This window comes from Panthera onca, chromosome B1 (genome assembly GCF_046562875.1).
Source record: "Panthera onca isolate mPanOnc1 chromosome B1, mPanOnc1 haplotype 2, whole genome shotgun sequence".
Classification (NCBI taxonomy): Eukaryota; Metazoa; Chordata; class Mammalia; order Carnivora; family Felidae; genus Panthera; species Panthera onca.
Genome location: NC_138342.1, coordinates 202,175,833 through 202,192,258, shown reverse-complemented (window position 1 = coordinate 202,192,258; position 16,426 = coordinate 202,175,833). Strand labels below are relative to the sequence as shown.

The following is a 16,426-nucleotide window of genomic DNA, read 5'->3' as shown; positions in this document are numbered from 1 at the left end:
TTGCGGAAAGAAAATTGTTTGCTTAAAAATAGTTGATGCGTTTAAATGTTCTTTCCCATTTCCCCTAGTGAGACTTTCCTCCTTCCGTTGTTTTAAGTAAGAGTCTAACAATGTCTCCGGGGTAATTTGAAGGTTATGATGAATGTGACCCTAAATTCTGACATTGTTGTAAATACAACATAGTCAGTGCCGTGAGAGCAGGGCCAGGGCCCTGCCCAAGGACTTGAGGACGCTTTCATGGAGACAAACCACACAAACTAGGGACTGGCATTGAAGCCGGTGGCCATCCGGCTGAGGTACGCCTGATGTGAAATGCTATACAAGTGGATGACACCTGCTTTGGTCAGATCCTCAATCTCTAATACTTGGGACACAGGTCTGCAGACATCCAAAGGGACAAGATAAAAGAAGGGTGGGGAGCCATGGATGTTTCCAGAAAGTTGGTGGTTTGGTGCTGTAGAGGGGGTGCGGGAGGCACCATGAAAGCTGGCACATGAGAAGACACGATTTCGATCCAGTGCTGAGTGAATAGGGAGCTGTTTCCTCTGATGGTGTGGCACTACAGTGACACGAGGACATTAATATACAACCAATACGTTCTGCTTACACACACTCTCTCTGCTAAGACTCCACACACACAGGACCAGGTGGAGCATCATGACCGTGTGTAAGATGGGGCTAAGCTAGGAAACTCGGAACTCGTGAACTTCCCTTCCAGCGATGAGTACAATGTTCCTAAATTCTTATAATTTAGTGCATGAGGTCATACATGGAGTCAAGTCATTTTTTTCTTCAAAACACTTCAGTAGGAGTGACAGATGTGTGGAAACATTCTTTTTGGATGGTACATGATTGTAACATTTCAAGTAACCAGCATCACGTCATTCTGTGGGGACACTGATGTCAAGAACTCATAGAAATGTGTGTTAATTTTCCCGTCTCTCCATAACTTTGGGTTTAGAATAGTTAAGTGAAAATATACTTATATTATACTTATATTTATACTTAGTAAATGCATACTTATATTTACTGTATATATATATATATATACTTTAATATTATATATATGTATATTTAGTAAGATGAATAGACTTAATCATTCAATGTAACAGAAAAGAATAATCATCAGTTTCGACATCAATGTATGTACAGAATATGCAGAATGATCACTAACCCTAAAGTGTTGTGTGTTTGGGGCGCCTGGGCAGCTCAGTCGGTTAAGCGTCCGACTTTGGCTCAGGTCATGATCTCACAGTAGGTGGGTTCGAACCCCGCATCAGACTCTGTGCCGACAGCTCGGAGCCTGGAGCCTGCTTCGGATTCTGTGTCTCCCTCTCCCTCTGCCCCTCCCCCAACCATGCTCTGTGTGTCTTTCTCAAAAATAAAAAAACTTTGAAAAAATAAAAACTAAAATAAAGTGTTGTCTATTTAATGCATTAGTTACTATATATATATATATATATATATATATATTACATATATAGATATCTATATCTATATATCTATATATCTATATATCTATATATCTATATATCTATATATCTATATATCTATATCTATATCTATATCTATATCTATATCTCTATAAAACCATGCACAATTTCAAGTTTGCAGGACTATTTTACATTTCAGGAAGTGTGTGCTCCGTGCTTGACCCAGGTGTGGAAGCATTCTGGAGCACAGCTACACACACCAGAGGCAGACCCCTGGCCAGCTGACAGCAGCACGGCTCGCCTGGCACACGTCTCAGCCTGCTGGGCTGGGCAAAGGCTCAGCCATCCAGACTAAAAGGGAGAAAACCTGTCATGTTCATGAGTCACTCTGCTTACATGGCAGCAAATTAAAAAAAAGCAACTGTAAAAAAGCAGTTTCCTCACATCTCGTCTGACGGGGGCCCTGATGTCCATTCCACAGGCACTTACAAAGAGATGGCCGTCAGCCCAATGGACAAATGCACCTGCTGTTGCAGGGTTTATGCTTCTCAAAGATAAAACAATAATAACTAACATATTCCATTACTCAGGGGCTGCAAATGACCTATAAGAAACAAGACCCAGATTTACCATGGGGCATTTCAGGGCACATTTTCTTTCTTATGTTTATCAAGGCGCCAAGGGGAACCTGTTCACAAGTCCAATTAAAACACAAAAAGCTAGACTAAGCCATGTTCAGTCTTTGCAAAAGAAAATCATAGAGTGGAGCACAGCTGGCCCTAAAGCAGGGGTCTGAATCTAATCTGACACAATATCTAAACTCCAACGGAGCACCATGATCCCAAAAGGACGGTTTCAATAACCACAGCGAGTTTGCACAACCTTAATGTACAGCCTTCAAACCCCTCCCCAGTAGAATCTACAGTAGCTGAGGTTTGGCGCTAACGGTCGGCCACGACAGAGGCTTCCAGGGCTGGCGAGGACTCCTCCCTCACCTTGCACACGACTGCACAAACCCATCCCGCAAAGTGACGCACCCCGACGTCGAGGAGCAGGAACCCAGCCGGCGTCTACTGGCTGTTTGACAACTTCGTGTAGGCTCACACAGCACATCACCTGCCAGGTCTGCTCCCCCGGTCTGCGCCGGGCACGGGACGAATCAGGGCGGGCTGGGGAGCGCCGGGGGACACTGCGCACGTCTCCGGCACATGCTGCCAGCTGAGGCTCTGAACTGACCTTTTGGCCTGGGCTATTTTCCAAGTCTTGTAACAAACAGACTTCCTTGGAAGCTGGAAATAGATTTGTGCCTCCTACAAAAGTCCTTTTTTCCCTTTAGCTTTAATATGCATTAAATATGTACTTAATTTAATATGCATTAAAAAAGACATATGCATATGATGATTATGTATTTAGATCAAGCGGGAACTGGATTCTTCTTCATCGGCTTTGCTAACATCTTCACTGAAATCCCTTGTAAATGCATCCTGTGGGGCAAGATGGGCCCGTTCTCACTAGCTGCAAGGCGGAGTCCAGCCTCCAGCAGGGAGGGGCTGGCGGCAGACAGATGGCTTCAGTCCCGACTCTGCCGTGGACCGACCATGCAACCTTGGGGGGTTTTCCACTTTTGGGGGCTCCAGTCCCCATCTGCATGATGCGGATAATGATAGTGCTGCAAAGGTCCATTAAAGGGCTCAGACTGCAGGCATGTAAATGCTCATGACAGGGCCTGGGGCGTAGTGGAAAGTCACAGAGGCCTGATGTACAGCTGGTGTCATGACACAGGGCTCAGCGATATGACGTACGATCAAACAATGTTTGTCAAGGAGCCAAGGGTAACGTATCGTGTGTATTCTACTCTGAAGATGGGGGTGATCAGTAAAGACAACAGAAGCAATTCTGAGACCATGTCCTAAGGGACTAAGTGTATAAGTGTATATGCTCCAAAACATTATATATACGGTATTCTTATATTTATAAACACACACATATGCATTACATATATAAATGCATATGTATATTTAACATAAATATATAAATACACAATCATGTATATTATACACATGTATTTATATGTGTATATAATATATATGGAAATAAACACATATGTATTTATATATGTGTGCACACATGTATATATGTACTATTATACACATATGTGCATATATGTATTATATATAGACGAATGCATACACGTACCCGTATGTTGTACAGACATGGCCTACAGATAACTTACATGTACATAACTTATATATAATCTTGGTTTTTCTATGAGTGGGCTATTTGCAGCTCACATAAAGCTATTTGGTACAATATGACTTTATCCTGTTCTCCCTCTTCTGGAATATACAGGTGTTACATTTAATCACGTAAAGTGCTCATGGCACCTGGCACGCATAGTAGGTCTCTGATAAATTGTTCACGACAAACTTACTTCACTGACTAATGCCTTTAATCGAAAAAGCAAACCTCTATATTGGGATTAGGACCTGGGATTCGTTTCTCATTAGGCGGTCATCTTAACGGCTTTGATTGCTCCCGTATGCAAAGTGCATCATGCTTATCTGTCCATCATTTGGTCAAACTATGAAACCCATACGTTAATACCCAGAGCCTCCCTTGTTCTCTTATGCCGTTGGCACGAGTCAAATCTTCAACGACCCAAATCCAGTGTCAGTAAATAAGTTAAAATGGAGAGAAAGGAGCCTCAGGCACCTGCTGCAGGGACATGCGGGACTGCGCACAGCAGGCAAACTGAAGCGGTTACTTATCGCAGCCTGCACGTCCGTAAAGCTAACGGCCAGACGAACTGATTTTATTTACCATCTACACGTACTCTTTATCAAAGGCGAAGTGTTTCTCATCTCCTTGGAATCAGGGCTCCGGTCTACACATTCCTGCAGTCAGTAAGGAAACTGAATGGTGTCACATCTACAACGTACACAGAGGAGTCAGTCTCGGGGAGCTCAACAGTAACCAAGCTTTCTGACTCGCGGGTAAAGCTTCGTGCTTACTGTCTGCAGTTTCTGAATTTCAATGAAATTCATCCCTCCCCCTCCAAAAATGAAATAGGTTTTCCAAGTCCCTGAATACCAAGGAACTTAAGTGAAATGTCCATTTCTCCCTTTTGTAAAATCTAATGGACAACAGTGAGGCAAGAAATACTTGAAAGTTAGAAATAACACTTAAAAAATTCAGCGCTAATTTTCCATTTTATTATAAAAGTTGTATGTATTGTCCGTGTTACTGAAGCAGTCAGTATCAAAAGCTTTAAAATGCAAATCGGCTTTTTTCCCATTTAACAACCATTTCACCGAGCATACTATAACTTCTTTCTACTGGAATCCTCATTTGTATGTAGGAAATAATTTTGTGATTTAATTTTTTATTGTAGCTTGAAAGCAATCGTCCGCCTAGAATATGCACTTTTGAAGCAGAAAAATTCAAATGCATGTATAAATTAGACCACCTTATGTGTGTTATATTATGTTTCACATCGGCACAGAATAGTTCTCTTAAGTGATGTAATATTTGCCTTTGAACAGCCAAAGGCCCCTCATTCCCGACTTTTCTAGAAAGTTTTAGACATAAATTCAGACCACGTCCTTGAAATCATTTGGTTCCACTACAGACAAAAGGTGGCTCCCTGACGCACTGTCAGCGATTTAACGCTTCCCAGGATGAATTACGTGCTGGGTTACAACGGCACCCGCTTCCCGTCTCTGTGCTTAGTTCTCTAACACACAAGGCTTCTGAGACATGAGATTGCTAGGGGCAGAATGGGACGGAAGCAGGGAGCAGGGACTCCCCTTTGTTTCCGGAAACAAACCCCCATTGGCTCCTCTCTACATCTGTGGCTCCAGCCAGCGGACCCCACCGATCCCTCTGAGGTTCTTGTCTGTCTGGCGGGATAACAACTGCATACCTCCTGAGAGGTGAGTGAGGCGATGTGTGTAAAGCTCACGGACTCCAGCCTGGAGGGCAGTCGAAGGTCCAGGACTGGCATGAACACCTACACATGCACACACTGAACGTGAGCTGGTCGGGTTCCAAGTCAGACACGCCGTAATATCTGAGTTCAGTCTACGGGCTGTAAGAGGAGCCTCAGGGACACGCAGGGGGCGATTCAGGTACAGGCGGCCCTGCCTCGGCCTGGTGCTCCGTACGCAGAGCTTGGGGACTTGGTGGGACAAACGTGGCACAGGCGGAAGGGACCTGAGGAGGGCACAGGGAGGTCCGTCTGAGTCCCCACCTACTGGCTGTGGGGAGACGGGAGTGTTCTCAGCCCCCAGGCCCGGCCCGGCTCCTATGCTTTCTCTGCTGTTACCCCACTCTCCGGGCATTTCTCTGAGCTGATGGGGGCGCTCAAATCACCACTCGTCACGCTCGTCCCCACTCGTCAGGAAACCAGTCTGACACTCAGCCTGTCTAGAACAGGCACAGAGCCTTGAGTCCATACTGGACCACGGCACGGGACTTCCCCAGGCAGATCCTGGCAGCGTCACACCGTTGTGCTGTCATGAGGCCCAAAGCACGTCTGCCAAACCAGTGTCACCGTATAGCTGGCCCTGGGGCAGCAGGGGCCTCCAGCAGGGCGGTTTCAGTGCCATGGAGTACTCCCCCAGATGTTTTCGTAATGCCCGGTCACGTTCATTTGGTTGCAAACTGCAGATTTGGGCTCTCTCTGCTATTTGCCTCTTATTAAATCAGGAAGGTAAGGAAAGCGCTGCCTTCTCCACAGGATTGTTGTAATGACCGAATGACGCAGCACGGACACGCCTGACGCAATCCAATGTCTACAGCTGCCGTTCAAAAGCGCGGTCCCCATTATTACCATTGTGTCCCCAGACCATGCGCTCCTCCCAGCAGAGTGCCACCTCTTTTGTAAAAACCGATCCCAGGCTGAGCATCCATATGATCTCATCTACATCTTTTTTTTAACCTTATTCATTTTTGAGAGACAGAGACAGAGCGTGAGTGGGGGAGGGGCAGAGACAGAGGGAGACACAGAATCCAAAGCAGGCTCTGGGCTCCGAGCCGTTGGAACAGAGCCCGACGTGGGGCTAGAACCCGCGAACCTTGAGACCATGACTTGAGCCGCAGTCCAACTCTTAACCAACGGAGCCACCTTGGCACCCCTAACCTCATCTACATCTAATCGCTCCCTGCTATGATTGTGTCAGGCTGTGTGTCTGGGGTCCCGTGCATTGGTGCAGACTCCCACAAGGGCAGAGGCCTGTCTCAGGGACCTGCCTACGCCAGCAGTCGTAAGCCAGATGTCCTCACAGACCACACATCACAGAGCGCTGGGCGGACGAGCCAGGGTGTGTGCAGCACCTCCCGGTGTGATGACTTTCTTTGGCCCCTCGTGCCCACTGTGGGTCTCACACACTTCCTCCACGGGGTCCGAGGCATTTTATCCGCTTCTCTCTTTGTGAAGTGTGCTGCTTCTTTCTTTCTCTACTCCCCAACTAAGGACTTAAAAAGCTAGGTCGTGCCTCTTTCCCTCAGAATGCTGACATAGTTGGCTCTCTGTGTTGGAGTCTTATGATGCCAACCCATTTACTGGCACATACAAAGCACTGGCATCGGCATTCTGTAGTCCAAGCTGTAAAGAGGTGCTAAAAACCTGGGTATGCATAGTTGCTTACGCCAATGAGGGGTGGCCTTGACACTTAAATACGGCCCGTACACCATCAAAGCTAGTTTTCATTTATGCACAGGGCATTCCGTCCAGCCCATGCTCAGGACGAAGCAACTCAACGTTATAGTGACACACTAAAGGTTCTTGCTCATTGCATCGACCTGTGGAGTAACAGGCACATATGTGAGGCAGCCTCTACGTTCAATCCAAAGGAAACGCCTCATCAGTTAAAAGAAAATGTCAAAGAAAATGCCACGGAGACTGTCTGACTGTGATCCCCAATAGGCTGGATTATCTTTAGGGAAAATGATGGCTTCAAAGCTTTCCACACAGCTTTACAGATCATGGAAGTATCTGTCCATCGGGTCATTTTTAGTAAAATCGATTATGTCCCTAGAAATACTCACAACTGAAAACAAGATCAATCTTAGAGGAAACTGCAAAATATTCTTTCAGTTAAGCTTCTAAATTGTTGCATTCATATTAAATACATTTTGAAAAAATGTCTCATTTTATATTGTTTTAACCCAATAAAACAAAAGGGAGAAGTCAGTGTGACATTGGCAAAAGAACGGACACACAGGTTGGTGGAGGAGAGTAGGAAACGCACAAGTTGACACCCATGAACACAGTGAACCGATCTTTGGCAAAGGAGCAGAAGGCAATACAAATGGAGCAAAGACGGTCTTTCAGCAAATGGCACCGGGCCACGCAGACATGCGCGTGCCAGGACTTCACACCCATCACAAAAATGACTTTGAAATGGCTCAAAGACCCAAATGTAAAGTATAAACCTCTAGAAGAAACATAGGAGAAAACGTAGGGGACCCTTGATTGGGGGGGATAACTATTTAAGTCCAACACCACAGGCATGTTCCATGAAAGAAAGAACCAGTAAGTTGTACTCCATCAAAACTGAAAACTTCTGCTCCGTAAAAGACACCATCAAGAGATTGAGAAGAGAATATGTAGCGTAGGAGGAAATACTTAGGAAGGACATCTCTGATAAAGGACTGTTAGCCGAAATATACAAAGAACTCCTAAAACTCAACAAGAAACATCTTTTTTTTTAAAAAAAAAAAAGAAGGGCAAAAGCTCGAAACATAAACCTCACCAAAGAAGGTAGACTAATGGCAAAGAAATACATGAAAACATGTCCCACATCATATGTCACCAGGGAAATGCAAATTAAAACAACAAGGAGGTGGGGTGCCTGGATAGCTCCCACAATTAAGCATCCGATTTCGGCTCAGGTCATGATCTTGTGGTCTGTGGGTTTGAACCCTACACTGGGTTCTGTGCTGTCATAACAGCTCAGAGCCTAGAGCCTGCTTCAGGTTCTGTGTCTTTCTCTCTCTCTCTGCCCCTCTCCCCACCTCAAAAAATAAACATTTAAAAAATTAAAAAACAAAACAAAACAAAACACACGTTGTCAGAAAGGCTAAAATCCAGAACACTGACAACAGCAAATGTTGGTGACAATGTAGAGCCACAGGAACTCTCACTCACTGCTGGTGGGAATGCAAAGTGGTGCAGCCCCTTTGGAGAATGGCTTGACAGTCTCTTAGAAAACTAAACATACTCTGCCCCTATGATCAAGCAATCATACTTCTTAGTATTTATTCAAAGGAGTTGAAACTTACGTCCACACAACACCTGCACTTGAATGCTTACAGCAGCTTTATTCATAACAGCCAACACTTGGAGGTAACCAAGGTGCCCTACAGTACATGTGGGAGGATAAATGAACTCTGGTCCATCCAGAAAAGGAAGGGGCCAGTATTATTTAGCACTAAAAATAAAGGGGCCATCAAGCCATGAAAAGACACAGAAGAACCCTAAATACATGTCAGTAAGTGAAAAAAGACCCTGATATCTGAAAAGGATACATAATGAAAAAGTTCATCTCTATGACCTTCTGGAAAAGGCAAACTGTGGAGACGGGGAAAAAGATCAGTGGTTGCCAACAGTTGAGGGGCGGGGGAATGGGGGTGGATAACAAGTAGAGCACAGAAGATTTTCAGAGCAGTGAAAATGGTCTGTACGGTACCATAATGGTTGGTATTTGTATTTATCCATTTTTCCAAACCCACAGAACATACGATGCCAAGAGTGAACCTTAACCCAAGCTATGAACTTTGGGTGACAATGATGTATCGAAATGGGTTCACCAATTGTAACAAATGAGCCTCTCCATTTGTTGGTGAGGAATGTAGATAATCGGGGAAGGATTTATGGGAATCTCTGTACTCTGCTCGATTTTGTTATAAACCTGAAGTTCTTCTAAAAAATGGCCTATTAAAAAAGGATGTGAGAATAAAAATTACATTTACATAATTTACATAGTTGCCTTATCATGCATCATGTCTTTCTCAGACACTCAACAAATTTTAAATGGCTTTGCCTTTAAAACCTAGCATACACTTGACATTTTAAGCACAGCACCCAGAGAATTTACAAAACAAAACAAAACACCAATGCCTGTTTTCCATCCAAGACTAGTTAACTCAAAATCCCTGAGAGTCAGACCTAGACATCAGTAGTTTTTAAAGCTCCCTACACGATTGTCATGTGTACCCAGAGTACAGAACCATTGGCATAATGAAAAGCACATAGGACGTAACTGGAGAGGAGCGACTTCAACTCTAACTCTGCAAACCAGTAGCTTTTATTTCGTTGGTAAGGCCGTGTGTGCCCTCCCTTTTCAGAGCTGTCAGGGGATTGAGAGATAAGCTGTTTGAAACATTTGGCACATAGTAGATACTTTACATTGTCAAGCGTTATTAATGACAACCTCTAAGCTATGTGCAAAGCGAGCAGGGTGTTAAACGCCCAGGAAATTGTTATCATCAGTAACCCTAAACATCTAGTGTTACTGCCATCTACGGGGTTAAGCTCATTTGAGGAAATAATTTTATTTAGGATTGAACGTAAAAACTTACCGATGTATCTTATTTTTCTAGCTTCCTGTACTATTTCTTAATTACAATAAAACAGTACTTTATGAAATAAAAACTAAGAAATATTACTATTGTCTCATTGACTGTCAGGAAAAGCAATAATTATTTGAAAGGTAAAAATAAATAAATGAAAATGATCACAAGGAGTTTAAGAAGTATGGAGGAAAGTCAACTATGTTCTGTAAACATTTATGCATTTGTAGCTAAGAGTTTAAATAATTTTAACATGACCAAAAATACTGTACTGTGCACAAAAAGAGATCAATAGGCTAATTTTATAGTTGAAGATCATGTGAAAACGTTTTTCAAATATCTTCAGAGCAAAAACATTGTATGTGTAGAAATATTATATAACTTTCCATTTTCAGAAATTAGGTAGTTAGATTATTTCCGATTTGAGGCTAGTTTTAATATAGCTGCAATGAAAGTTTTGCTGTAAATTGTGTGTGTGTGTGTGTGTGTGTGTGTGTGTGCATGAACTTTGGCTCTGTTTATGGAGTTAATTACTATTTTTTAAGACTACAGCTCTAGAATGGGCCCAAACTTTTGACCCTCTTAAGAATATTATTATATACCATAAGTCGCTTTCCAGAAAACTTACTGCACTTTGCAAATCAGTGACTCATTTATTGAGCACCGACATATTACGTAGAGTGGGTGATCCACAAAGAAGCCGGGCATTGCCTTTAACGTGAAGGGATTTACAAAGAGGTGGGGGGTGAATCGGAAAGTCATGCTGACTTCTGCCTTCGTGTTTTGTGCGGAGACCCACTGCTAGACGGCGCATCTCTACACCCTCTCGAATTCACCTACCCACGTGGAAAGAGACAGCCTAGTGAAGGTTTGCTGTAAACATCAGAGGGTCTAGATCCTGATGGAACCAACATGATTCTCTGCAAGCAACTTTTCAGAATCAGAGCTGACTTTACATACATGGTTGGGATATTTTACGCGGAATAAATTGGTTTTAATCTTAGCACAACGCCGGAGACCAAGCCCTCACGTGCTGTGGAGAGGGTCTCTGCACACTTTGGAATCTGGAGTTCTCCTAACGGTGAATCTTGCTCCTAATTAAATCTGCCAAGACATGTGAAGGCACTTAACACTCACGTGTACACGCAGGAGGCTTCCCCGTGTTATTCCACAGTCCATCTTCCCGACATACGGCCGCTGCTTGTTGGCCTGCTTCCAGCTTAAAGCCCTCATTACATTCATAGATCACTTTACTATCCAGCGTGAACTCGTTGCCCGTAAAGGAACCATTTCCCGGGGACTCGGGGATTCCACAGGACACAGCTGGAAAGAAATGGCACAAATGGGGAGTTATTCTTACAAGACTTTATGATATTGGCTCTGTTTCTATTTTTATCTCTAGCACATATACAAATGGTAAGATATTTATATTTCTTTTCTTTACGTTTATTTATTTTTGAGAGACAGAGACAGAGCATGAGCAGAGGAGGGGTAGAGAGGGAGGGAGACACAGAATCCAAAGCAGGATCCAGGATCCAGGCTCTGTCAGCACAGAGCCCAACGTGGGGCTCCAACTCACAAACTGCGAGATCATGACCTGAGCGGAAGTCGGACGCTCAACCGACTGAGCCACCCAGGTGCCCCTGAACTCTGTCATACGCTTTAATTTTTTTTTTTTTTCAACGTTTTTTTATTTTATTTTTGGGACAGAGAGAGACAGAGCATGAACTGGGGAGGGGCAGAGAGAGAGGGAGACACAGAATCGGAAACAGGCTCCAGGCTCCGAGCCATCAGCCCAGAGCCTGATGCGGGGCTCGAACTCACGGACCGCGAGATCGTGACCTGGCTGAAGTCGGACGCTTAACCGACTGCGCCACCCAGGCGCCCCTGTCATACGCTTTAAACACACTGAGATGTTTTCATCACATGGCCGGGCTCAGGATTGCGCAGTTATCGTGCTTCTTACATCATTTAATATTGGAAAGAAAGGATAAAATGGTATCTTTCCCATCACAAAGTTTACCAACGCGTTGGTGCTGAGATTTCACAGGGATCAGAACTGATCCCCAGTCTGGCCTCCCTCACCCCCCACGACTGGGTTTTCCTCGAAGCGCCATCAAGTTCTGATGAGAGGCAAATCACTTAGCCGACATCCTCAATGCGTCCACAACCACAGTATCTGTTATCTTATGAATTATCTCTCAGAAAACAGGGTCTGAGGAAGCGAAATACTGGAGGAGAAAGGGAGATTGCCTTGAGCAGAACAGCTCAGTCCTCCAGGCGCTGAGCAGGCCCGCTTTCCGTGTAAGGCTGGCAAGAAAGCAGTACGAAGGAAGCAGGCATTTTTTTTTTTTTAATGTTTCTTTATTTTTGAGAGAGAGAGAGACAGAGAGAGAGGGAGACACAGAATCCGAAGCAGGCTCCAGGCTCTGAGCTGTCAGCACAGAGCCTGACGCGGGGCTCGAGCTCACGAACTGTGAGATCGTGACCTGAGCCGAAGTCGGACACTTAACCGACTGAACCATCCAGGCGCCCAAGGAACAGACATTTTTTTTTCAATATTTGAAAATTATTTTCAAAATGGTTTCCATACAACACCCAGTGCTCACCCCAAAAGGTGCCCTCCTCAATACCCATCACCCACCCTCCCCTCCCTCCCACCCCCCATCAACCCTCAGTTTGTTCTCAGTTTTTAAGAGTCTCTTATGCTTTGGCTCTCTCCCACTCTAACCTCTTTTTTTTTTTTTCCTTCCCCTCCCCCATGGGTTTCTGTCAAGTTTCTCAGGATCCACATAAGAGTGAAAACATATGGTATCTTTCTTTCTCTGTATAGCTTATGTCACTTGGCATCACACTCTCCAGAGGAACAGGCATTTTTTAACAAACAAGAAAGATGAAGAGAGTGTTTAGTATAAATATTTCCTTCTTCAATTTACTAGCTCTGATCCAGACTCATCTCTACTACGAGACAGAAACCAAACAAACAGACAAAAAATACCTCTCATGTGAAATGACTGTAAGTTACAACAAGGACACAAAGTAGGAAAGCAGGACAGAGGGATCAACAGTAATTCCCAAGGATCTACACCCAATTCGGGTGCATTTGTCAAAGAAACGTTTTGCAATAACTACAGGAACGGCCTTCCTTTACCCGGTCAATATTTAAGGTATTATTCACCTCATGGGTTTGAAACTGGGGAAGTTTAAAACTTTTCCCACATTGATTCCAATGAGAAACTACGTGTAGCATGTTAGAGCTGGAAAGACAGACTGAAAGAGCTTACATAAACTTGTCAATTTACGGATAAGGGAAACTGAGGGTCAGAAAGGTAAAAGGACTTGCCTAGGCTATCAGAGAGACTGTGTAAAACCTCAGGCCGCAGAGCAGACTGGTGACACCCAGCTGAGACCACCTGCTGTTCCACGAGAGCCCCAGGGAGGAGCACACTGAGCTACACTGGTTCCGAGTCTTTTCGTTGCCATTTTGTTCTTTTCTCCTTAGCACAATTCGTGAATCAATGCGATGGAAAATGGTCAGAGGAGGTAAAACATTTTTTAATGTAGTGGGTGATAAAAATCAAGTTTCTGGGAAGTCCAAGCACTCAGATGTTTCTTGTGCTTAATTTTATAATCTGCTATTTCAACATCTATCTATATGAAAAATACATATGAAAAAAATTACATGATATACATATGAAGCATACTATAGTAAAGATTTGCAGTAGCCAGGGGATAAAAAAATCTTAGACATAGAGACATCATTTTTTTTTTACAGGGGAAACTTTATTTTTTTTAATTTTTTATATTAAATATAATTTATTGTCAAATTGGTTTCCATACAACACCCAGTGCTCATCCCAACAGGTGTCCTCCTCAATGGCCATCACCCACTTTCCCCTCTCCCCCACCCCCCATCAACCCCAGTTTCTTCTCAGTATTTAAGAGTCTCTTATGGTTTCCCTCCCTCCCTCTCTGTTTGTAACTCCCCCCCCCACCCCTCCTCCCTGGTCTTCTAAGTTTCTCAGGATCCACATAAGAGTGAAAACATATGGTATCTGTCTTTCTCTGTATGGCTTATTTCCCTTAACATCACATTCTCCAGTTCCATCCACATTGCTACAAAGGGCCATATTTCATTCTTTCTCATTGCCACGTAGTACTCCATTGTGTATATAAACCACAATGTCTTCATCCATTCATCAGTTGATGAACATTTAGGCTCTTTCCACAACTTGGCTATTGTTGAGAGTGCTGCTATAAACATTGGGGTACAAGTGCCCCTATGCATCAGCACTCCTGGATCCCTTGGGGAAATTCCTAGTAGTGCTCTTGCTGGGTCATAGGGCACAGCCGCTCTGGAAAACAGTGTGGAGGTTCCTCTAAATACATACAGACTTCATTTTGAACAAAGCATTCCAAATAACATCTGGCTTTCCAAAGCCATTGCTTTACTGAGGCAATGTATCCATCATTTGCAAAATGTTCATCTTAATTTCTTGAAGGCAGTGAACGCCCCTTGTGACTGGATCTCTCAGGGTCAACAATCTGTTTCCTCACCAATTCCTCTCAGAAGTCACTCAAGTGATCATTGGCTCATTCTCACAAACCTTAACGTCCCTGCCGCTGGCTGAAGCATGCCCAGGGCCCAGTTCCCTTCTGGCTCTCATTTGGGATGAGAAGCCAATGAAATGACATTTCTCTGGCAGATGAAATGAGAAAGAGGACGTTATACAAACACCCAAGAAACCCTACCTTCAAGGGATTCATACCCCGGAGGCCCAAACAGAAAAGGTATCTAACTACTTATGTTAAATCTGGAAGCTTATTTCACGCGTGAACCCTGATACTGGGGACTTCAGAAGGCCCACTTTTTGTCATCTGATCAGCCACTGGGAATCTGTTTTTGGCTTTGAGCTATCGGTTTTAACAACTCTGTAGAGTGTCTTAACAACAGGTTGTTTGGCGGGGCTTAAAATAAAGGTTGGCAATCAATCAGCCACGAAATTCTAACACTTCTGATTCGATGAAGCTTGGTGATATCCTTACAGACTCCCTTAAAAGGGAGACTCCTGCTAATGTCTAGTATGGGGTCATCTATTCATTCCTTCCAAATGTATGTGACTTTCAAAATATTCATTATGTTCTTCCTTTTATTATAGCTGAAGGGAATACATTGTCTTAGTATTTTTTCATTGTACTAATATAGCATTATATTTCCCAACAATCTAGGCAAATGAGCACATACTCAGCCCATAAATTTATCTTCTGTGGAAGAGCACGGACTTTAAAGTCAGACTTCTCGATCAGTTCTTGTCCCTGACATTTGTCAGCTCTATGATTTCAGGTCAGTGACAATGAATGTCTGGTTTGCAGGTTAATAATGGCCACCTCAAAGGCAACTGTAAGGAGTCAACGAAATAATGTACACAGAACAAAGAGCACTAGCTTGATACAATGTAAGTATTCAATACTCAAGAAAACATTGTGGGGCCCCTGGGTGGCTCAGCTAGTTAAGGTCTGGCTCCTGATCTCGGCTCAGGTCATGATCTCACAGTTCATGGGATTGAGCCTCACAGCAGGCTCTGCACTGAGAGTGGGGAGCCTGCTTGGGATTCTCTCTCTCTCCCTCTCTCTCTGCCCCTCTTCCACTCTCTCTCTCCGTCTTCAAAATAAATTTTAAAAAGTGACTTGCAAAGAGAGCAAAGAGGAAACCGGTAGTAAATCAGCTTCTTTCTACTACATGTCTCATGAGACATTTAACATTTTGGTTTCGAATATATAAATGGAAGGGCTGCTGTGCCCAGTGTCATATTCTTTTATGAATCGAACCCTTCATGGGATTTTTTTCTTTACGTATTTAAGACCAAACAGTAGTTGTCATTTGTCTTTGGAGGTTTAACACCTCTCCGATTTTTTTCCCATTTTCCATTTCCCATGATTGCTTGCTATAACTGACAATCCCTCCTTTTCTTTCTGCTACCCATCGAATTTCAACTCCGTACAATTTGCGTTCCTTTTTTTTTTTTCTTTCTCCATTTTTTTTTCCCTTCAAAGAGTTCTTGGGCTGTGACTCTCACCTTAGGCTTGTGATCCTCATATCTTGACAGCCACTCAGTCCACGTGGTGTTGTCACCTGCTGTCCAGCTGAACGATGCCCACATCTCAAGCTTAATATGTGTAAACCCTGAGGTTGTCATCAGACCTTCACCGTAGCTACTACCCTCACAGACTTTCTCCCAGTAAGTCCAGTTAGAATTTTCCAGTCACTTCTTGTTTACACGGCCCGGATTTGGTTGGTGACCACGCGGTGCCTGCTTATTTGAACATCTGCTTCACACTCTACTGGTATCCTAGCTCACATACCCAGTATCTCAAAATAGAATGTCTACCTTTTCATTATCTGTTGGGAGGGTTGTTTT

At 43.8% G+C, this 16,426-nt stretch overlaps 1 protein-coding gene across 3 annotated transcripts in view; it reads right to left on the bottom strand.

Annotated features, from left to right (window-relative positions):
• The window catches only part of CSMD1 (CUB and Sushi multiple domains 1), a 2,002,273-nt gene that overhangs the window by 88,164 nt on the left and 1,897,683 nt on the right, over nucleotides 1–16,426 (bottom strand). For all 3 annotated transcript variants that reach the window (XM_078445226.2, XM_078445227.2, XM_078445228.2), the window contains one exon: nucleotides 11,145–11,330. In XM_078445226.2, coding sequence (XP_078301352.2) covers nucleotides 11,145–11,330 — 186 coding nt within the window. The remainder of the gene's footprint in view (nucleotides 1–11,144; nucleotides 11,331–16,426) is intronic.